Source organism: Heteronotia binoei, chromosome 8 (assembly GCF_032191835.1).
Source record: "Heteronotia binoei isolate CCM8104 ecotype False Entrance Well chromosome 8, APGP_CSIRO_Hbin_v1, whole genome shotgun sequence".
Taxonomy (NCBI): domain Eukaryota; kingdom Metazoa; phylum Chordata; class Lepidosauria; order Squamata; family Gekkonidae; genus Heteronotia; species Heteronotia binoei.
Genome location: NC_083230.1, coordinates 21,340,387 through 21,359,666, shown reverse-complemented (window position 1 = coordinate 21,359,666; position 19,280 = coordinate 21,340,387). Strand labels below are relative to the sequence as shown.

At 45.9% G+C, this 19,280-nt stretch overlaps 1 protein-coding gene across 1 annotated transcript in view; it reads left to right on the top strand.

Annotated features, from left to right (window-relative positions):
* PLXNB2 (plexin B2) overlaps positions 1 to 19,280 on the top strand; it is a 171,113-nt gene that overhangs the window by 44,559 nt on the left and 107,274 nt on the right. Inside the window, exons 11-14 of the mRNA XM_060244805.1 lie at positions 621 to 699; positions 8,191 to 8,345; positions 15,880 to 16,028; positions 16,937 to 17,045. Coding sequence (XP_060100788.1) covers positions 621 to 699; positions 8,191 to 8,345; positions 15,880 to 16,028; positions 16,937 to 17,045 — 492 coding nt within the window. The remainder of the gene's footprint in view (positions 1 to 620; positions 700 to 8,190; positions 8,346 to 15,879; positions 16,029 to 16,936; positions 17,046 to 19,280) is intronic.

Here is a 19,280-nt window from a genome sequence, read left to right as displayed (position 1 = left end):
ATCTGTTCGGAATAACGAAGGGGTTGGAGGTGCAACAGAGATAGCTAAAATTCCCTTGGAATGGAGGAAGCAGAAGAAGAGAACTTCTCCCCCCTTCACTCAGAACGCCAGTCACCCAAAGCTGATGAGCAAATAGATTCAGGGCAGAGAAAAGGAAGTACTGGGTCCCCAGTGAGCAATTGAACTGTGGAATTAACTGCCAATGTAGTGATCACTAATTTAAATGGCTTAGATGGATTATTAGAGCAGGTCATGGAGGAAAAGGTCAGTTTCCCTTTCTACAATATTTAAATGTACCCAGAGGTGATGAGCAATGACAGAATATTGATTGTGGTCTCTGTGCCCTGCTTCTGCCATGGCCACTGTATGAAACAGAGTGCTGAACTAGATGGACCACTGGTCTGATCGGGCAGAGTTTTTCTTGATCAGAAGGGGGCATTTGTGCCATGATGCAGCAGTCACAGTAGGACCATAGTAGCAATAGGCCCTTAATATCTGATAATTTACAGCGTAATCCTAAAACACTTTTCTGAGAGTAAGACCAAGGAAAAAAGCCTGAGCAAAATTCTAAGTCGAACTGCTTTCATAATCTGGTAACAAACAACTTTTTTCCCCCCCAGTTTCCCCATGCAAGTGAAACTCTGCCTCTTCATTTGTATATTAGAACAAATCATGTCAAGATTGATAGCAAGCTGATGGGTAAGTATGGGGGTCGAAATGAAATTTATTTCACCAAAAATCTCAGTCTGGCATTTGTGAAAATTGATTTTAACTATTGTTTGTTATCAAATGCATCCTATCTCAAAATTATGTAAATTTTATTACCTTAAACTGGCTTTTTGTCCAGGAAAAGAACACATTATTACCTTGTCAGGCTCCGGTATCAGGCTGGAGTGCAGGACTGTCTCTCCAGGGTTCCTTTAGTAGGGCTTGCCCTGGGAGAAGAACCTTAGAAAAGAACAAGAAGGGGAGGGATTACAGTGCCCTCTTCCTTTTCCTGCTTCTGCCAGTAACTTCTCCCTAGTTGCCTTAGGTGAAGTCTGTTCCTTCCTCCCGGGTTCACCCTGGGTGCACCTTTTAAAGGACTCCCTGGGGGTAGAACAACGCTGGCATTACCCACTCCCCCTGTCCTTGGTGAAGGGCCTATGGGCATGGCAGGTTCTAGTCCTAGTGGACAGCTGCCTGCCTGGGATCCCATTTCCCCTGCCCCTCCCCCCATGGGAAGCCTTATAAGGCTTCTACTTTGATCTCTGCTGGCCTAATGAGGTTAGTGCAGCCTGTTCCCTGCTCTACCCTTCCAAAGAAGCCTTCCTGGCTCCCACAACAGATGAGGAAAGGGCTATCAATTGTGGTGGACTCTACTGTTCATCTGCCACTCTTGTCGCCTCATGCCAGTGCTGCTGGCTCCTGAGGTTTTGGCTGCTGAGTGGCTGCTGACTTGCCCGGTAGGGTTACCACTGCCAGTGTTAGAAAATACCTGGAGACTTTGAGAGTGGATCCAAGAGAGGGAGAGGTTTGGGGAGGGGAGGGGCCTCAGTATGGCACAATGCCATAGAGTCCACCCTTCAAAGCAGTCATTTCCTTGATAGTGGCATGGAAGACAAGAGGACACAAGATAAACACATTGAGGTAGTACCAGTCCAACACACTTTACTAGATTGACCTTTTTGCCCTCAAACTCATACTGCGATTGCGTTAAAAGACCAGCTGCTATTCTGGGAACGATAAGTTTCTATTTATATGTATTGAAGTGATGTTATACTGTCTTTGTCGGTAGTATATGTTTTTACACATGTTAGTGTGAATGCGAATATATTTCCATTGTTAGTTTCACTCAATAGCACATTTTTCTCCAGGGGAGCTGATCTCTGCCAGCTGGAGATCAGCTGTAGAAGCGGGAGATCTCCAGGTGGCACCTGGAGGCTGGCAACCCTGTTGCCTGGCAATTCTGGGTGTCATGGCATGCTAGAAAGGTACTTCTGTAACATCACATTGGGCTTCTGCAGCCTACCCTGGACAGTTCCTTTGGCACGGTCTGGAGGTTTGTTTCCTTGGAGATAAGTGTGGGGCAGGAGATCAGACACATTTAAATAAAAAAACATTCAGTGTTTGGTCCAAACATTTTCTTGATATTTGCTTGCCTGAGTATAAAAAATACAGTTTTTTCTAACAGCCTATCATCCAATCTTATGATAAAAATCATATAGCACTTATCAACATCTGCATCACACATAATGATGGATCTTTGCAAGAGTGGCCAGACCTGAAGACCACTGAGTAATTTTAATCAAAGCTCTTAATCATATGCTGCAGCCAGGTTTTCAAATAAAAGAGCACATTCGCTGTATTCTGCCATATTCCAGCTCTTTGTGTATCTATGCCCCATGTTTGTACCACAGCCTCATACATACCAAGTTACTTGAAAGAATAAACCTCCTTCTTCCTTACCACATATTAGGAACAGAAAACGGTAAATGAGAGGAGCCCTGAAGGAGTAAACCAATGGTCCAAATAGTTCAGTTTCATGTTTCCCATAATAACCAGCCAAGAGCAAATAATTTCTGCATGCTTTTCTTGGCAAGGCAGCCCATCTATGTGGTGAAGGCTGGAGGTAGACACCTGTAGTACATTTCAGAACCACCGCAGCAATGAGAATCAAAATCGACAAGGCCAGATATGAAAGTGCTAAAATGAAAGGAAAGGGTGTTTTTCCCCCCCTGCTTCCATCTGATATCAAGCTCAAGAGGCACTGAAAGTTAACAGTTCTACCAAACTTGTTGGAAACTGTGAGACTCTGTGTTTGTCTGTTTTAAAATCTCCAGCTCTAAATATATTCTTTTGCTAATATTTCAACATTTTCATTTCATTCCCACTTCCTTCCAGTGTGCCACTCTTACATTTCCAATTTAACCTGCCCATTAACTCTCCATTCAGTCAGGCATCTATCACAGGGGAAGCAGTATAGTCTAGAGAGGGGCATAGAACAAATCACAATTCATGCATACAATGGCTGATTTGTGGTCATCACAAATCAGATTGTCAACAGGCACTGCACACAAAATGGAAAATGAAACGGCTGGGGATTTGGGTGGGTTGTTTGTGTCGTTATTGGTTCATCTTTGCAGACAGCTTGGCACCAAGGCAACACTAGAGGTGGACTTCCATAGCAGTTGTCCTGAGCTTGATTGGCAGGTCTGAGAGCTGACTGCAGAACTGCTGTTCTGCTCCAGATCCTACTTATAACCCCACCCTGACTCAGCTCGGTTCATTTTGCAATCTGCTGTGGACAGTTAGTCTCAGCTTCTGTTGCTTACTGATCCAAGTATGCAGAGTGTTTTCACTTGTATTTAGTGTCTTTTTTCACAAAGCAGCCACTTAGAATTAAAATGTTGTAGCTGGTAAACTTTAGTGTTATTGCTTTCAATTAGGTGACTGTCACCTGTCTGAATATTAAAGTATGCTAAAACATTAATGACTAGGATGTGCTGTTTTATAACTGTTTGATTTGGGAAGGGTAGAACGACCCCCAAGTGGGCTTGAGAGCTTCTCCTGGGAACTAAAGATCTTCTTTGTGGTCTCTGTGCTTCACATCCTTGGGATGAAGCACCAGCGCTGATTCCCAATCAGTAGTACCAAGTCCGGGATTTTTTCGAGCCAGCTCCCTTGAGCATGCACAGCAGCCCCAATGCGCATGCTCCAGGAGCGAGCACGACAATCCTGCCAGTTCCTTCTTCACCGCCGCATTGGATAGACATGTTCTCGTCTTCTCCGGTTGGTACTTACCTCTCCGGGTATTTTCCTTCATCTTCGTTCCTCGTTACCTTAAAAAAAAAGTAGAGACTATTAGTTCTTCCCACCCTTCGAGGTTCCCCCCCCCCCCGGTCTTCCCCGTGTTTTGTCTATGGAAAAAAGCTTGGGCTTTTTCAACCACTGCCTTCATTGTGCAAGCAAAATCCCGCCCCCAGACGGACAGTCACTGTGCTTGCTGTACCTTGAGGAGGGATACAGGGTGGACTCCTGCCATCATTGCTCGAAATTTTCAAAGCAGACCAGGAAAAATAGAGCAGCTAGACTTTCGGCGGCCCTTCTGCAATCGGCTCTATCTCCGCAAATGGCAGTTTTGATGTCGGCTGCGGCGCTGACAACCGCTACGACATCGACATTGCTGTCGACAGCGAGTCAGTCGACTCAGCAGTTTCACATCAACCGCCCCCCCCCCCAAGCACGCAGGCTCGGTGTCTACATCGGAGCCCTCCACCCCAGCCATAAAAGCCAGAGGAGAAGGTGAGCTCTCGCAGGAATCAAAGAAGCGTAGGAAGGAAAAGCACAGGCACCAAGAAAGGTGCATCCCTTCCCCACTGCCAAAGAAGTCTCCGGACCCAACGATTGTCCTCGCGCTGCCACCTAGGCAGCTTCTAGCCTCCCTGATTCAGTCGAAAAGTCACTCAGGCTCAGCAGACTCACAACCGATCTCCCTCTCCAGATCTGACCTGGAGATTGACGACACAGAGATCAGCGTCCTCGAAGGCAACTTCTCATAGGGACAGCGATTCAGCCTCGCCATCGGAACTCGATACTAAGCAACAGCAAGACTGGAAAAAGCCGAACCCAAATCCTGTGACACCACAGGATAGGATTCTGGAGCCTCCCGACCTTTTCCACCGCCTGCCTCCACCACCTAGCTGGGACCCAAGACCATGTTCCTACTCATTTGGTGGCTTTCCTTACCAGGCACCCTACCCATGGTACCCCCCTCACAATCCAGACTGGGATCAAAGATCGCAGGCTTCCCATTACTCCCGCTCCTCACGCCCTCGAGACCAGTAGCAACCTTCGACCTCGACGTTGATGCCGACCGCCAGCCACAAGGTTCGAGCTCCACAAACAGCAGAACACATAACAGATGCTCCCCGCTTGCCTGAAAGGGCGGTCGGTAGCGATTCTTCCTCCCAGTCTGCCTCCAAGTCCGAGGCCGAACATCAGTCTGACCAGCAACTCACTAAGTCTTTTCCCGATCCCAGAGGACCTTCTCATTTCTCCATCTGAGGACCTTAAATCATATGGAGACTCGGTCAAGAGGATGGCACATACTCTCTCCCTACCAATAGTGCAACCGCAGCCTGTCATCGACGACACTGTCTTTGACATTATGCAAACGAACACATCTATGGCAATAGCTCTACCTATAACCAAGGTGATTCTCCAAGCCATCAAAGAACCTTGGGTGAAGCCTGCCTCTACCCCTGTCTCTTCTAGAAGAATGGACCACATGTACCGGGTCCAAGAACAGGGTGCGGAGTTCCTATTTAGTCACCTTTATCCGAACTCCGTGGTCTTCTCCTCATCTAAAGCCAAGAAGACACACTCCACACCTCCTGACAAGGAGGGTAAGAGGATCCATAACTTTGGCAGGCATTTCTATTCGGTGGGAGAACTAGGGATAAAGATTTCCAATTACGCCACTTGCATGGCTAGATACTAATACTCCCTCTGGGAGCAACTTTTCTTGGCTTCACTCCCTGAGGAGAAACGAGCCTTGGCAAAGAAGACTTATAGGGAAGGTCTTCTCCTGGCAAAGCAACAGCTGGCAGCTTCAAAGCACATGGTGGACACGGCAGCCAAAACTCTTAACATCTGCAATCACCTTGAGACGGCACTCCTGGCTTAGGACCACAACCCTGCATGCAGACACTGGGTCGTGGGTTGAGGACTTGCCCTTTGAAGGCGAGGGGCTCTTCAGTTCCACCTCAGACTCACTAGTCCTACAGGAAATGGACAAAAGCACTAAAACCTCTTGGAACTTGGGTGTCCCCTCTTCTTCCTGTACCAACAGGCTTCAACCCTGGTCTAAGCAGCAGCCTAAAAAATCTTACCAATCCAAGTCACTTGACAGGGCGTGAAAGCCTTGCACACCACAGCATGAAAGTAAGAGCTCTTACTCTTCAGGGGGCAAATATAAATTGTCCCCCTCTGCAACTCACAGTTCTGCTCCGGGGGTGGGGGGGGAAGGGTTGCAGTTTCCTAGGGGACAGCCTTCTACTCCTATGGATGGGAAAGTCTCTGTACCTCTTTCCCCCTCTGCCTCTTCTGACCAGAGTTGTACACAAGTTGTCAAGGGAAAAACCAGAATGCATTCTAATTTCCCCCTGGTGGCCACGTCAAAATTGGTTTCCGATCCTCCTTGCATTAGCGAAGGATTGTTATCATGTTTCCTCCAGTACTAGATCTCTTGCTGGCACAGGGGGGTTCTCTATTCCATCACAACATACCTCACCTCAAGTTGACAGCCTGGAGCATCAGTTTCCAGACTTCTCAAGCAGAGTCAGACATGTCCTACTGAATAGCAGGAAGCCTTCTACCCATCGCTCATATGCTGGCAAACGGGCTAGATTTGCAACCAGAAAGGGTGCGAGGGCTGAGGAGGCTGGTCTAGAACTCATTTTTGAATTCTTGTTGACTTTAGTGGATGCTGGGCTCAACCACTTGTCCATTAGGGTCTATCTTGCGGCCATCTCAGCTTCCCGTGGCCTTATAGAGGGCAAGTCGGGGTTTACGCACATGCATACCAAGAGGCTCTTGAAGGGTCTTTTGAGGTTATACCCCCCCTCTAGGGTATCTCCTCCACCTTGGGATCTCCCATTGGTCCTTGACAGGCTCACAAGATGACCTTTCGAACCCTTAGCCTCTTGTCTGTTACATCTCCTCTCTTGGAAGACAGCCTTTCTGGTTGCCATCACCTAGGTAAGGCATGTGGGGGAGTTTGTAGCCCTGCGCTGTGACTCCCCCACATCACTTTCCATGAAGGCGGAGTATCCTTGTCTCCTGACATCTCATTCCTTTCTAAGGTGGTCTCAAGTTTCCATCTCGATCTGGAGATTAACCTCCCCACCTTTTACCCCTCTCCGACTACAGAAGAGGAGAGGAGGCTTCATTCTTTGGACGTTAAACGAGCGTTTCTGTTTTTCCTGCAGCTCACTAGGAGTTTCAGAAAGGACCCTAATCTGTTCATCTCTTACACCCCTCCACACCTGGGCATAAAGATTTCGGCACAGAGGCTTTTGAAATGGATTTCAGAAACTATCAAGTTGTGCTACCTGTTAGCGAAAAGACTTCTGCCAGGGACAATCCACGCTCATTCTACTCGAGCCATGGCCACTTCCACAGCGTTCCTCAGAGTTGCTTCCATGACGGACATCTGTAAAGCAGCCACATGGGTTTCACCTCATGTCTTCATGAGGCACTACGTCTTAGATGTTTGGAAGCAACATAGAGCGCTTCTGGGCAACCTGGTTCTTCAGTGTTCTCTCGACTTGACCATCATCTCCCACCTCCAGGTAAGCCTAGCTTGCTAATCTCCCATGGGTGTGAAGCACAGAGACCACGAAGAAGATAAACAGATTGCTTACCTGTAACTGATGACTTCGAGTGGTCATCTGTGCATTCACACCACCCGCCCTCCTTCCCCTCTGCTGCCGGTCACTCTTTAGTCTGGTGGAAGTCCAAAGGAACTGCCGGGATCGTCACGCCCACTCCTGGAGCAGACACGTTGGGGCTGCTGCGCATGCTCGCGGGAGCTGGCTCAAAAAAATCCCAGGACTTGATACTACCGATCGGGGATCCGCAGTGGTGCTTCATCCCATGGGTGTGAATGCACAGATGACCACTCGAAGATCATCAGTTACAGGTAAGCAACTTATTTTTCCCTTTAACCACAAATTAGCAACATCTTCCCAGCTGGGAGAGGTGTTTGTTGCCCCACAATATGGAGCTGAAAGACAGAAGAAATCCCGATTGAGCTGGATACCATGACTCCATTCTCCTAAGTCTGCCTTCAAGGAAGAAAAATGTCTTCCAATGCAGAATATTTTTTTTTTCTAGTAGAGGAAGGCGTCCTCTGTTTTAGGAAGTACACACACACACACACACATACACACAAACCCCCTACATTTTTTCATACTGAAAATTGACTACAAATTTTGCTGCTCCATCCCAGGTACCTTTGGTGCATCTTATTTTATTTTATTTTATTTTATTTGTATCCCGCCCTACCCCACCGAAGCGGGCTCAGGGCGGCTCTTATGGCTTGTTTTGTACCCAATACCCTTGATTTACTTTAATCTTTGACTTACTTTCTAAACACAAATTGTGATATTAAAACAAATGTAAAACTTATACAATTTACCTTTGTAGTGACTTTATACAGCTGTTCCTTTGGTCGAAGTGATTGCAGCTTGTGTCTTGCGGCTGATCCCAAGTATGAATGTGTATGGTGTGAAAACAGCTGTGTTTACACAAAAGTGTGCCGAACTCTTACTGCTACCTGTCCTCCTCCAGTTATTACTCAGGTAAGTTAAATGTATTTAACCCATATCATCCATGCCTCTGATAATACTGTGAATGAAGACAGGGTATAACTAGAGCAAAATTTCAAGGCAATCTTGACTCCTGAGGTTATCCTAGCTAAATATGCCAAGTCCCTAAGCAAGGTTCTCTGTAGGTCTTCTTTAAGAACAGCAGAATAAATATTTCTGGTGATTGATAGGGAGTTAGAAATGGTCCATTGGTCAAAAACTTGATAGGCATGGGGCGTTTTCGCACTGACCTTACTCGGGAGCGACGTCCCTCTTCACCGCGTGTCTGCGCGGATTTCGCACTAATTGCTCCGCAGAACCCGGAAGAGCCGCAAAGTCCCGCGGCTTTTGCGTTGCAAATGTAAACTGGCCAAAAACCAGTTTACATTTGCGACGCAAAAGCCGCGGGACTTTGCGGCTCTTCCGGGTTCTGCGGAGCAATTAGTGCGAAATCCGCGCAGACGCTGCACAGTGAAGAGGGACGTCGCTCCCGAGTAAGGTCAGTGCGAAAATGCTCATGGTGTTTCCACATTCTAAGTAGTCACTGCCAGTAAAGCTTTGATTCACGTCTTCCTTGCAGTTCTGAGGTAGACTAGAAGACTGACGCTATGTGGAAAGTAGTAACAACATTGTTTCATCCTTTAGTGGAACTGGTACAGGGAAGGGGATAACACAAGAAAGAAAAAGTAGCCATAAAGTCAGAGTGGTACAGGAAGGAGTCCTGCAGTAGGCTACTCAGACCCATAAAGTCAAGCTAGGTTTTGGGAGACGAATGGACCCACTCAGGGCTTTTTTTGTTTTTAAGAAAAAGCCCAGCAGGAGCTCATTTGATCATGCTAGCTAGAATGCCAGCTACTGAGCTTGGAATCTTGTACTTGCTATGCATGTGTTTTACCCACAATGCTAATCAGCCCCCTTTACTAGATCAGAGTAAGGGCATGATTTGGAAGAATTTCAGCTTTCCCTCTAAGCTGTGAGGTTGAGCAGCTGCTCGTTAACACAGGAAGCGCTGTGCAGCAGCAAACTGAAACAGGTCCTGCAGGTCCTGCAAGGTCCTGCAATGTCCATTGCCCACTTTAAGATTATAGCAGTTATAGTCTGTTCAGGATGTGAACTGCTCCACTCAGTAGGGGGGAAAAATTAGAGAGAACATTTATTGCAGCACCAAACAGTCCACAAGCAATAAGCTCATAATCCACTGGTGAACTCAGGTCACCTTCCAGCTGCTATGGGAGGCAAGAGAGAATCCAGTGGGCAGCCGTATTGGTCTGAAGCAGCAGAACATCATGTCCATGGGCAGAGTTTGCACCACAGAAATCGTGGATCCACAGCTTTGTGGCAACAACATGGACCAAAAACTTGGTTTTGAACCACGGATTCTCATGGATCCTCATGATTTTTGCTTTGGATCCCCCCCAAGCTCACCATCAGTTCTTATATCATGTCCATGGGCAGAGTTTGCACCACAGAAATCATGGATCCACGGCTCTTTGGCAGCACCATGGACGAAAAACTTGATTTTGAACCATGGATGCTCATGGATCCCCGTGATTTTTGCTTTGGATCCCCCGAAGCTCACCATCAATTCTTATATCATGCACCATGGATTCGCAGTTTCTGGGGTGCAAACTCTGCCTTTGGACAGGATGTGTGATTGAATAGTGAGCTTGGGGGGTTCAAAAGCAAAGATCATGAGGATCCGTGATTCAAAATTAAGTTTTTGGTCTATAGTGCTGCCACGAAGCCATGGATCCATGATTTCTGTGGTGCAAACTGTGCCCATGGACATGATATATGATTGGATGGTGAGCTTGGGGTGGCCTAAAGCAAAAATCATGAAGATCCATGAGGATCCATGGTTCAAAACCAAGTTTTTGGTCCATGGTGCTGCCACCAAGCTGTGGATCTACAATTTTTGGGTTGCAAACTCTGCCCATGGACATGATATAAGAATTGATGGTGAGCTTGGGGGAATCTGAAGCAAAAATCATGAGGATCTGTGGTTTGGAAACATGTTTTTCCACTGTTGTGGCACCACAGATTCATGGAGGCATGATTTTTCTGGTGCTGTCTATAGTCTAAGACAGGATCTACAGCATGATGGTGGTTTCATTTCATTTCACCATAAAAATAATATGAATTCATGAGGAACCATGCTTTGGAACCCTGTTTTTGCACTGGTGTGGCGACACGAGTCCATGGAAGCATGATTTTTGTGGTCCTGCCTATAGTCTAAGAGGATCTACAGAATAATAGTGGTTTGATTTCATTTCAATGTAAAAATCATATGAATTCATGAGGTTCCGTGTAGATCCGACTTTTCCCTTTTTCCCTAAAAACTTACTCCAATGCAAGTCAATCACTGACTTCTTTGAGACTCTCCTACCAGCATGTCCATGATCTTCCCTTCGGGCTTATTGGCTCTAAGTCTGGAAAGGGTGGAGGGGCAGGGGGTGGGGGTCTTGGAGACAGCGAGCGGGTCTTGTTTAGGGAAGGATCCCAGAGGTGGAATAGAGAAAGCGACTCTTCTTTTTATTCTCTGTTTCGGTAGCAGCAAATGGTCAGCCTGGATTTTTTTCTCACCTGCTTTACTTTGATGAGCTGCAGGAATGAACTGCAATTGTCAAACTGCTGGCAAAGGGCTTTTTCATGCAGAGCAGAGGCTGTTTTTTTCTGGGGGGGGGGGCAGGATGAAAGCACTTCTGAAGGTGGGGAGGAGATAGCCCATGAGATTCTTCCCTCCGTCCCTTCCAACCCAACATACACAACCGGTTACGCTGTCGGGAAGGTGTGTACGACCAGGTGCCAATGGAAAGGGGCTGGGGTGGCGAGGGGGGGGGGAAGAGAAGAAAAGCAGCCGGGAGGGAGCGATTATTGCATTCCTGTATCGCTGTGGATGAGGCAAGGGAAGGGATTCCAGTGGGCCAGGTGATAGTGCAAAAGAAGTCGATCTTTCTCCCCGCTTCCTGGGGGGGAGGCACCCAATTTGGCGGCCTCCCTCTGGCAGCGTCAGGGGCATAACACCCCTTCTCCCCCCCCCCCCCCCCATAGATCTGGCCCTGGTCAGAGCTCATGTCATCAGATGTATCTCACAACTTGAAAGCAGTTATGCTGGAAGTGAATATCGTTAGTCTGTAAAATACCCCTGGTCTTTGACCTTAAGAGCTGCAGTCCAATAAATTCCAGCCCCATCCCCTTAGAATTAGCTCTTCAGGAACTGGTGCACCATTTTATCAAGATCTTTTAGAACAATAATGAGACCTTGTGAACAGGGCGCCTGTCTATTGGAAAAAAAGCTTTAGCTGTAGGTCCTTCTGCTGAAGAGAGGTCTCAGTACATGTCGTTGTCAAAGAGGAAAATATCAGATGCTTTAAATGACTGCAAGAAAGTATAAACAGAGTGAAATGCAAGGCAGACATTTTAGACATAATAGTCATAGCCTGCTGAGCAGCTGTGTTGTAATAAACTATAATAGAATTCTATTTCTGTTGGGCGTTTGAGGTGTAACAGCTTATTATTGATTTTGTGCTATTTGGGAAAGCATTTAACAAGGTTTTATGGTAGAAGTTTGCAAGCTCTTGGTGTTTTGTGGGATTTTTTAAAGAATGTAATTAGCGTCTCTGAGGAGTTAGGCAATTAGATAATGCAGGAGACTGTATACAAATGAGTGATTGTATGGTTGAGTTTGATACCTTTTTCCTTTCCATCAAGGTTAGAGCAGTTTTTTACCCATGGGGCATCATAAATTTCAGAACTAGTTGTTTGGTAGCTGGGTACAATTACATTATTTTTAGGCAGAGTAGGCAAGACACATGAAATTGAAACTAGGCATGAAGATCTCTGGCAGACATTGTTGCTAAGAGAGGGAGGGGTGCCATACAGATACGATTCAGTACTTAGTCTGTGGTGGCTGAGAACTACTACTCATGAGCTATATGCTTGCAGTTGGTCCTCCGTGGTATACATCTGTCCCAACTTCATTCCTGTCACTCGTGCTATACCGTTATTAAACTAAAGCTCTGTTGCAGTTCACCATGATTATTAAGTTTGCAAATATCCTTACTTTGTTGGAGAGAAATATACAGTAAACCTGCCAAGGGAAAAAAGAATTCTGAGTGGGATTCCATGGTATAACGCTAGAATACAAAACAATGCATAAAAAGCCGGTTTTCACCCTGGTGCCTTCCAACTTTGTAGTCACGCAAGCAATGTATCTATCTACAGCACACTTCTTAAACTGTTAAGAAAAAAGGCAAGTTAAAATGTTAAGAGAAGTTATCTCAACTGCATATAATTGTTTTAGGGAAGTGCCTAAATGCATTCATGTACATGTGAATGCAAAGAATGTTTGCTCCAGAATACAACAGTGCACTTTTGAGATTTTTTAAAAAAATTATCTTGTCAGAGTGCAGAATAATTCCTCCCATGTCCCCCCAAAAACATACCTCTTGGTATTTGGTTATGATTTAAACACAAAAGTCTCCTACAGTTTGTCTTGGAATTAAACAGAAGTCCAGTGACACATTAAAGTCAAAGGGTTGTATCGTGTGACCCTCTTCTCCAAAGTCTTCCTTCAAGAGAGAAAGACTGTTTCTAATGTAGAATGACTATTTCTGAGGAAGAAAAATATTTCTTTGGGAAAAGTTCAAACAAAAGGGGTAATAGGATTAAACCCTAGCAAATTTTATTCCAGCATAAATGGTGGAGATGTTAGAACAACAGAAGAATCTTTCTGCGTTATGAACAGCTACTAACCATCCAGAGGCAGACACTAAGATGGCCGTGGCAGATGACCTAATGACACATCATGCCAGCTCCGGAGCTCATAGAGTGGTGGTCCATTTCTAAAATTAAACTGACAATATATCCAGATATGCAGTTCTGCAACATATGCAGCTGTAAAGCAGAACTTTGCAGTTCAAATGAGAAATTTATATTATTATTAGACAAGATAAACAAAAAAATAAATGTAGGTCTCGACCAGTGTTCCTTCTAAGCTGAGTTAGCATGAGCTAGCTCACAGATTTTTAGGCTCCAGCTCACACATTTTTGTTTAAGCTCAGGAAGGATGTCCCCAGAGCACACTAATCTGTGCAGTCGCTCACAACTTTAACGCCAGTAGCTCACAAAGTAGAATTTTTGCTCGCAAGACTCTACAGCTTAGAGGGAACATTGGTCTCAACATGTTTGCTTGCGGAATACATCTTTTTGTTTTATTCTTGTGTTACCATCACAATGTTTCGGGCTTATTTGTGGTCTTGCGGTGCCTGCTGGCCTCATTTCTGATAGCATGGCTACAGTTATTCAGCAGCACGCAAGTAAATGTCAGAAGGGGTGTTCAGAGGCATTTTCCTGCCTGAAGACTCGCAGGGAGTGTTAATGCAGCTTCACTAACTCAATGAACTATGGCTGTAGTTATTCACTGGGAACTTGAGATGTATATGGCAGTGGTTAGCCACCCAAAAAAAAAAAAAGCATACACATGTGTTGCATTGTCACATACTGGGTGGGATCACACTAAGAATTTGTTGCATTGTCACATACTGGGTGGGATCACACTAAGAATTTGCCACTGTGGTCTCTTGACTTTATAAAAGCTGCCCCAGAATAGGCTTGCCAATCCCCAGGTCCCGGTGGGAGTTCTTCCGTTTTCCCAGGCTCCTTCCCGACCCCAGTCAGCTGGCCGGTGGGGGGAAGCCCCGCCCCCAGAGGACCATGTGCCTTTGCACCTCCGGAGGCTTCAGTCTCCGATTGAAAGGCTTCCTCTTGGGATGGTGTGTCTGTGTTGCTGTGAAGAAGGTGGCAGCAACTCTTGAGTAGAGAGGCCAATCCCCTGCTTCAGACTCGCCAGAAACGGGGTGGGGGAGGAGGGAAACGTCTGCTGAACACTTCATTATTCCCTATGTGAAGATCGATTCTCATAGGGTATAATGGGGAATTGATCTGGAGGTTTCGGGGGCTCTGGGGGAGCTGTTTTTTGAGGTAGAGGCACCAAATTTTCAGTATAGCATCTAGTGCCTCTCCCCAAAGTACCCCCCAAGTTTCAAAACTATTGAACCAGGGATTCAATTCTATGAGCCCCAAAAGAAGGTGCCCTTATTTCCTATAGAAGGAAGACATTTAAAAAGGTGTGCTGTCCCTTTAAATGTAATGGCCAGAACTCTCTTGGAGTTCAGTTATGCTTGTCACACCCTTGTTCCTGGCTCCGCCCCCAATGTCTCCTGGTTCCACCCCCAAAGTCTCCTGGCTGCACCCCCAAAGTCCCCAGATATTTCTTGAATTGGACTTGGCAACCCTACCCCAGAAAGAGGCACACTGCGGCAATCAGACTGCACCTGACACAGGCACACATGCTTAGAGGAGCATTCAGACAGTTCCTGTACATTCAGGGCACATGCATGGCATGCCCCAGCCATTCAGATGGCCCGAGAACGTAGAAGTGCTTCAGTGATTTGCCACTTGAAAATACTGGTAGCTATTTAACATGATGTTGAGGTGTCAGAAGACTAGGTAGGGACTCATGTAGCTTGGGGGACAGGTGTGCACGTGAACATGCCTGTAAAATCCAGAGGTGGGGCTATGGTAGGGCAGAACTCCTGTCTGATCACACCCACTGTGTGTACAAACGATGAGTGTGAACATAACATGCACATTAGGGTTTGTAGAATCTTTCGGGCTCAAGTGCCGTGTTCTACTGGAGAAAGTTTTTCTTCCAGACGTTTTTCTTCCAGACGTTCCGTTCTCAGCTGCGGAGAACATCCTCAGTGGCGTACTGAGAATGCCAGCTGCAGAGAACATCCTCTCAGTGGAGAGCCAGTTTGGTGTAGTGGTTAAGTGTGCGGACTCTTATCTGGGAGAACCGGGTTTGATTCCCCACTCCTCCACTTGCACCTGCTAGCATGGCCTTGGGTCAGCCATAGCTCTGGCAGAGGTTGTCCTTGAAAGGGCAGCTGCTGTGAGAGCCCTCTCCAGCCCCACCCACCTCACAGGGTGTCTGTTGTGGGGGAGGAAGGGAAAGGAGATTGTGAGCCGCTCTGAGACTCTTTGGAGTGGAGGGCGGGATATAAATCCAATATCATCTTCTTCATCATCTTCTTCTACTGCGTACTCAGTGGCGCCACTGAGGATGTTCTCCGCAGCTGAGAACGAAACGTCTGGAAGAAAAACTTTCTCCAGTAGAACACGGCACTTGAGCCCAAAAGATTCTACAAACCCTCATGATGTTACCAGCCGTGAAAACCTGAAATCTTTGATAACATGCACACATCTTCACTAAAACCATACAAATATTAATTCCTCTGATTTCCTTATGCAGGTCCAAATGTTCCTTAAGTGCTCTCTGCAGTAAAGGGGCAGATATGTCAAGCTGCCGCTTTTTCCTCCAAGGTGCCCTACTTTCAGAGCTTGCATGTAATTTCCACCCTATACTGTTGAAGCCCCTTCCTATCTGAGAACCACCAGTTGAACTATAACTCGATATTTTAAATTGCTCTTGTAGCTTATCAAATGCATGTCTCCGTATCCTCAGATTGAACCAAAGAATGGACCACTAAATGGTGGGATTTTGTTGACCATCATGGGATCTAATTTGGGCATAAGAGCCAAAGATGTCACAAATATAACGGTGGCAGGTACTAACTGTGTATTTAAAGAAGAATTCTACTCTGTTTCCACCAAGTAAGTAATCGTCAGATGTTTTGAATGTCATCAAATTGAAAAAAGATGTCATTGTATGTACAAGGATTGTAGAAATATGAAATACAGCCGTTAAAGAGGTTTTGAATGTATAATTTCCTTGGCATTCATATGTGGAAATGAGTTGTAATTCTTTTAATAAGGTTTTGTTGTAATTCCAGAGTGCAGTGCCATGTTTATCCTTAATTCCCTTCAGTATAACTGTGATTGAACAAGACACTTGTAATAACCACCTATCTTTATGATCCTATAGCTCCCACTTCAGTTTGCTTCTTGCTTTTATTCACATTCAGTGACTCCCTAATTTACTTTGAAATGAGATGCATTAGTAATCATTATCTCATGCAGCTCACATTTTATAAGACTTACATTTCCAGATGGTGTCACTTCAGGAAAGTTGTAAATGTTGCATGCTAAACATGTACAATCTTGCAAACATAGATAGAAAAATCTGCTGTACATGAAAACCTGTACGTGATCATTTCCATGGAGGATGCTTTTATTATATTTGTTTTTCACTGTGAGAGTAGAAAACTTTCAATTTTCCACAGCTAACATTATTATAATGCATTCCCGAGTAATTAAGGCATGGTGTGGCTCAAAAATTAACTTACACTCACCTTGAGTTACGTTGAAATACATGATAGAACTATTTTTAATTGGCTGTGTGTAATGAAGATCTGGGATTCATCTTGTTCAATCGAGGTAATAGAAGCAGAGAAACCAAGGTGCAATTTGTATGGCTCATTATGTTTTATTTGATGTTTTGTGCTTTTGGGGTTTCTTAAGATGGCACTTTCTCTCCCCCATACATACATTTTAAAAGAATGAACATTAGAAAATATGTACATTTAGATTTTGATATACAAAATTGACTTGTATCCAACTAGGGTTGTATGTAAAGTTGGAAACGTGCTGCAAGCAATGAAAGGTGAAATTGTAGTTCATGTAAGTGGACAGCAAGGCAAATCAACAAGCGAAGTGCAATTTACTTATCAGGTGAGTATGTTTGTCAGTACCTTTTCTTACCTCCCCCCAAAAAAGTGTCGTATTTGCATTTCCCCTTGGGGAAGTGCCTTTGCATTGTCCTTTATTCCTTTAGTTTATTGTATATTTATTGTATTGTATATTGTTATTGTATATACATTGTATTGTATATTTATGGAAGTTGTTAGCCGCCCTGAGCCTGCTTCGGCGGGAAGGGCGGGATATAAATTAAAAAAAAATATTATTATTATTATTATTATTAGTTTATTGAGAAATGTTTTGTTCAGATCACAACGAAAAGGATGAAGAATTCTCCCTAAATAGTCCTCCAAATATAATAAAGCTGTTTACATTTTTTTTTAAATACGATGCAATAAATAAATCGTCTTGGAAATAGACTTTCCTTTTGAAATAGCTCCTGATCGTCTCTCGAACCAGTAAATTGTTGGAATTAATTCAAAGCCACTGAGGAATATTAATGACCCCTAGCATGTCTTAGTCTCATAATATTTTCAGGGGGTTGTTTCATTTCAAAAGGGAAATAATCTGTGGCACAGACCGTGTGGTAATCACAATAGGCGTACGATTACCCATGTTGTCACCGTGGCAAAAGATGACCTTATTGTGTCCTGATTTCTGTAATGCAGGTATGATGCTTCGATTCAGAAGCATGTAATACTTGCAAGACATCGCTGAGTGGCTTCTGAAGCAAAAATGGATTCTCTGTTAACATACAAAGTAAACTTTTAAAAGAATTTACCTGCTGCCTGCAAAACTAGAAAATAGATCTAGTGGACTATGTAGTGCTGGGACTAGACTGTTCTTTAGAGCACTGATCTGTCTGCTGGTGTGATTCTGTTTTCCTTAGAAGGAGCCTGTTCCCTTAGAGAATCTTCTTTAACTTAGACATAGGCTTAAACAATTTGAACCAAATGAAATTAAATGAACCCCTAAAATGTTCTCTTTTTAAAAAAAACGACAAAGAGAACCAGGGCCTTCTCATAACAGGAGCTGAAGAAGCATTTCCACTGGTCCTTTTTGAAATAATTAGGACCAGTCCTTCCCAGTAGGCCAGGTAGGCCACCACCTAGGGCATCACCTGGCCACAGGGGTGACTGGCACCCCCTCCCCTTCCCAGTGCACCACCTCAGGCCCTCCCCACCACCACACTCACCCTCTCTGCCGCCCATCTCTCTGCCACTCTCCTCCACCTTATTATGACTATTGTTGTAAGCCACCCTGAGCCTGCCTCGGTGGGGAGGGTGGGGTATAAATTTAATAAACTCAAACTCACCTCACTGCCTAGCCTGGCAGCCTACCAAGAGTACTGTGGCGGGCAGCTGCAGCAGGAAAGGGGCTGAACAGGGGTGGCAGGGTGGGGTGGCAAGTGTGTTCCCCCTCCCAATGTGCCTCCTGAGGGCAGAGGTGGGCAGGGTTGCCCTCGACTTGAGTCCACCGCCATGCTTGCCCTTGCTGCTGCCCGCCTCTCTGCTGCCCTTCTCTGCCTTGCTGTCCAGTTGGATCCCCTCGGTTTGGGGCCACTGCCTCCACAGCCTACCAGAAGTGCTGCGGACAGGCGGTTTTCAAGGCAAGAGGCTTGGAGAGATTGATTTGCCATGACCGGGCTCTGCAGTCCCCCATCCGGCCTCTGACCAGGAGGACCGACGCTGCTTTGCTTCGCCTCAGGAACTCTGCATTCCCCCTCTCCTGGCTGTGCTTGGAGCAGGAAAGGCTGCCACGTGGGCATCTGCCCTGGGCATCCTGGGAACCCAACCCCAAGATGGGAAGCCAGGACGGCCCGGATGCAGCACCATCCAGGCAGGATCAGGCATGGCTCAGGCAGTCATCTGCCACCAGCTTGACTCTCCACCCACTAAGAAGCTGCAAGAAGAAGCCCTGGGGGGTGGGGAGGAGAAAGGCCTGGCTGAAGAGATCCCAATTGTAGCATCAAAAACTGTGGGCAAAAGCCCCTCTTCCTCCAGCCAGGAGCTCCTTGGCCCGGAGTGCTTGTAAGGTTAGTTGCCAGGTCATACATTTGACTGTAAAATGAGCTCGTGTCAGATGTAAGATTTTGGGAGGGGGGGAGGGAACGAGGTTGAGGTTTCAGCCTGGGGTAGTAGCAGTGTGTCCCATGCGCTTTGGAGGATCGCTCTGCAAATCAAGTCAGCCCCTGAGTGGCGGCAAAAGCTGCCTGACGGCAGCAGGTCTGAAGGGTGCTGACCAATGACAAGGCCCCTCCATCGAACC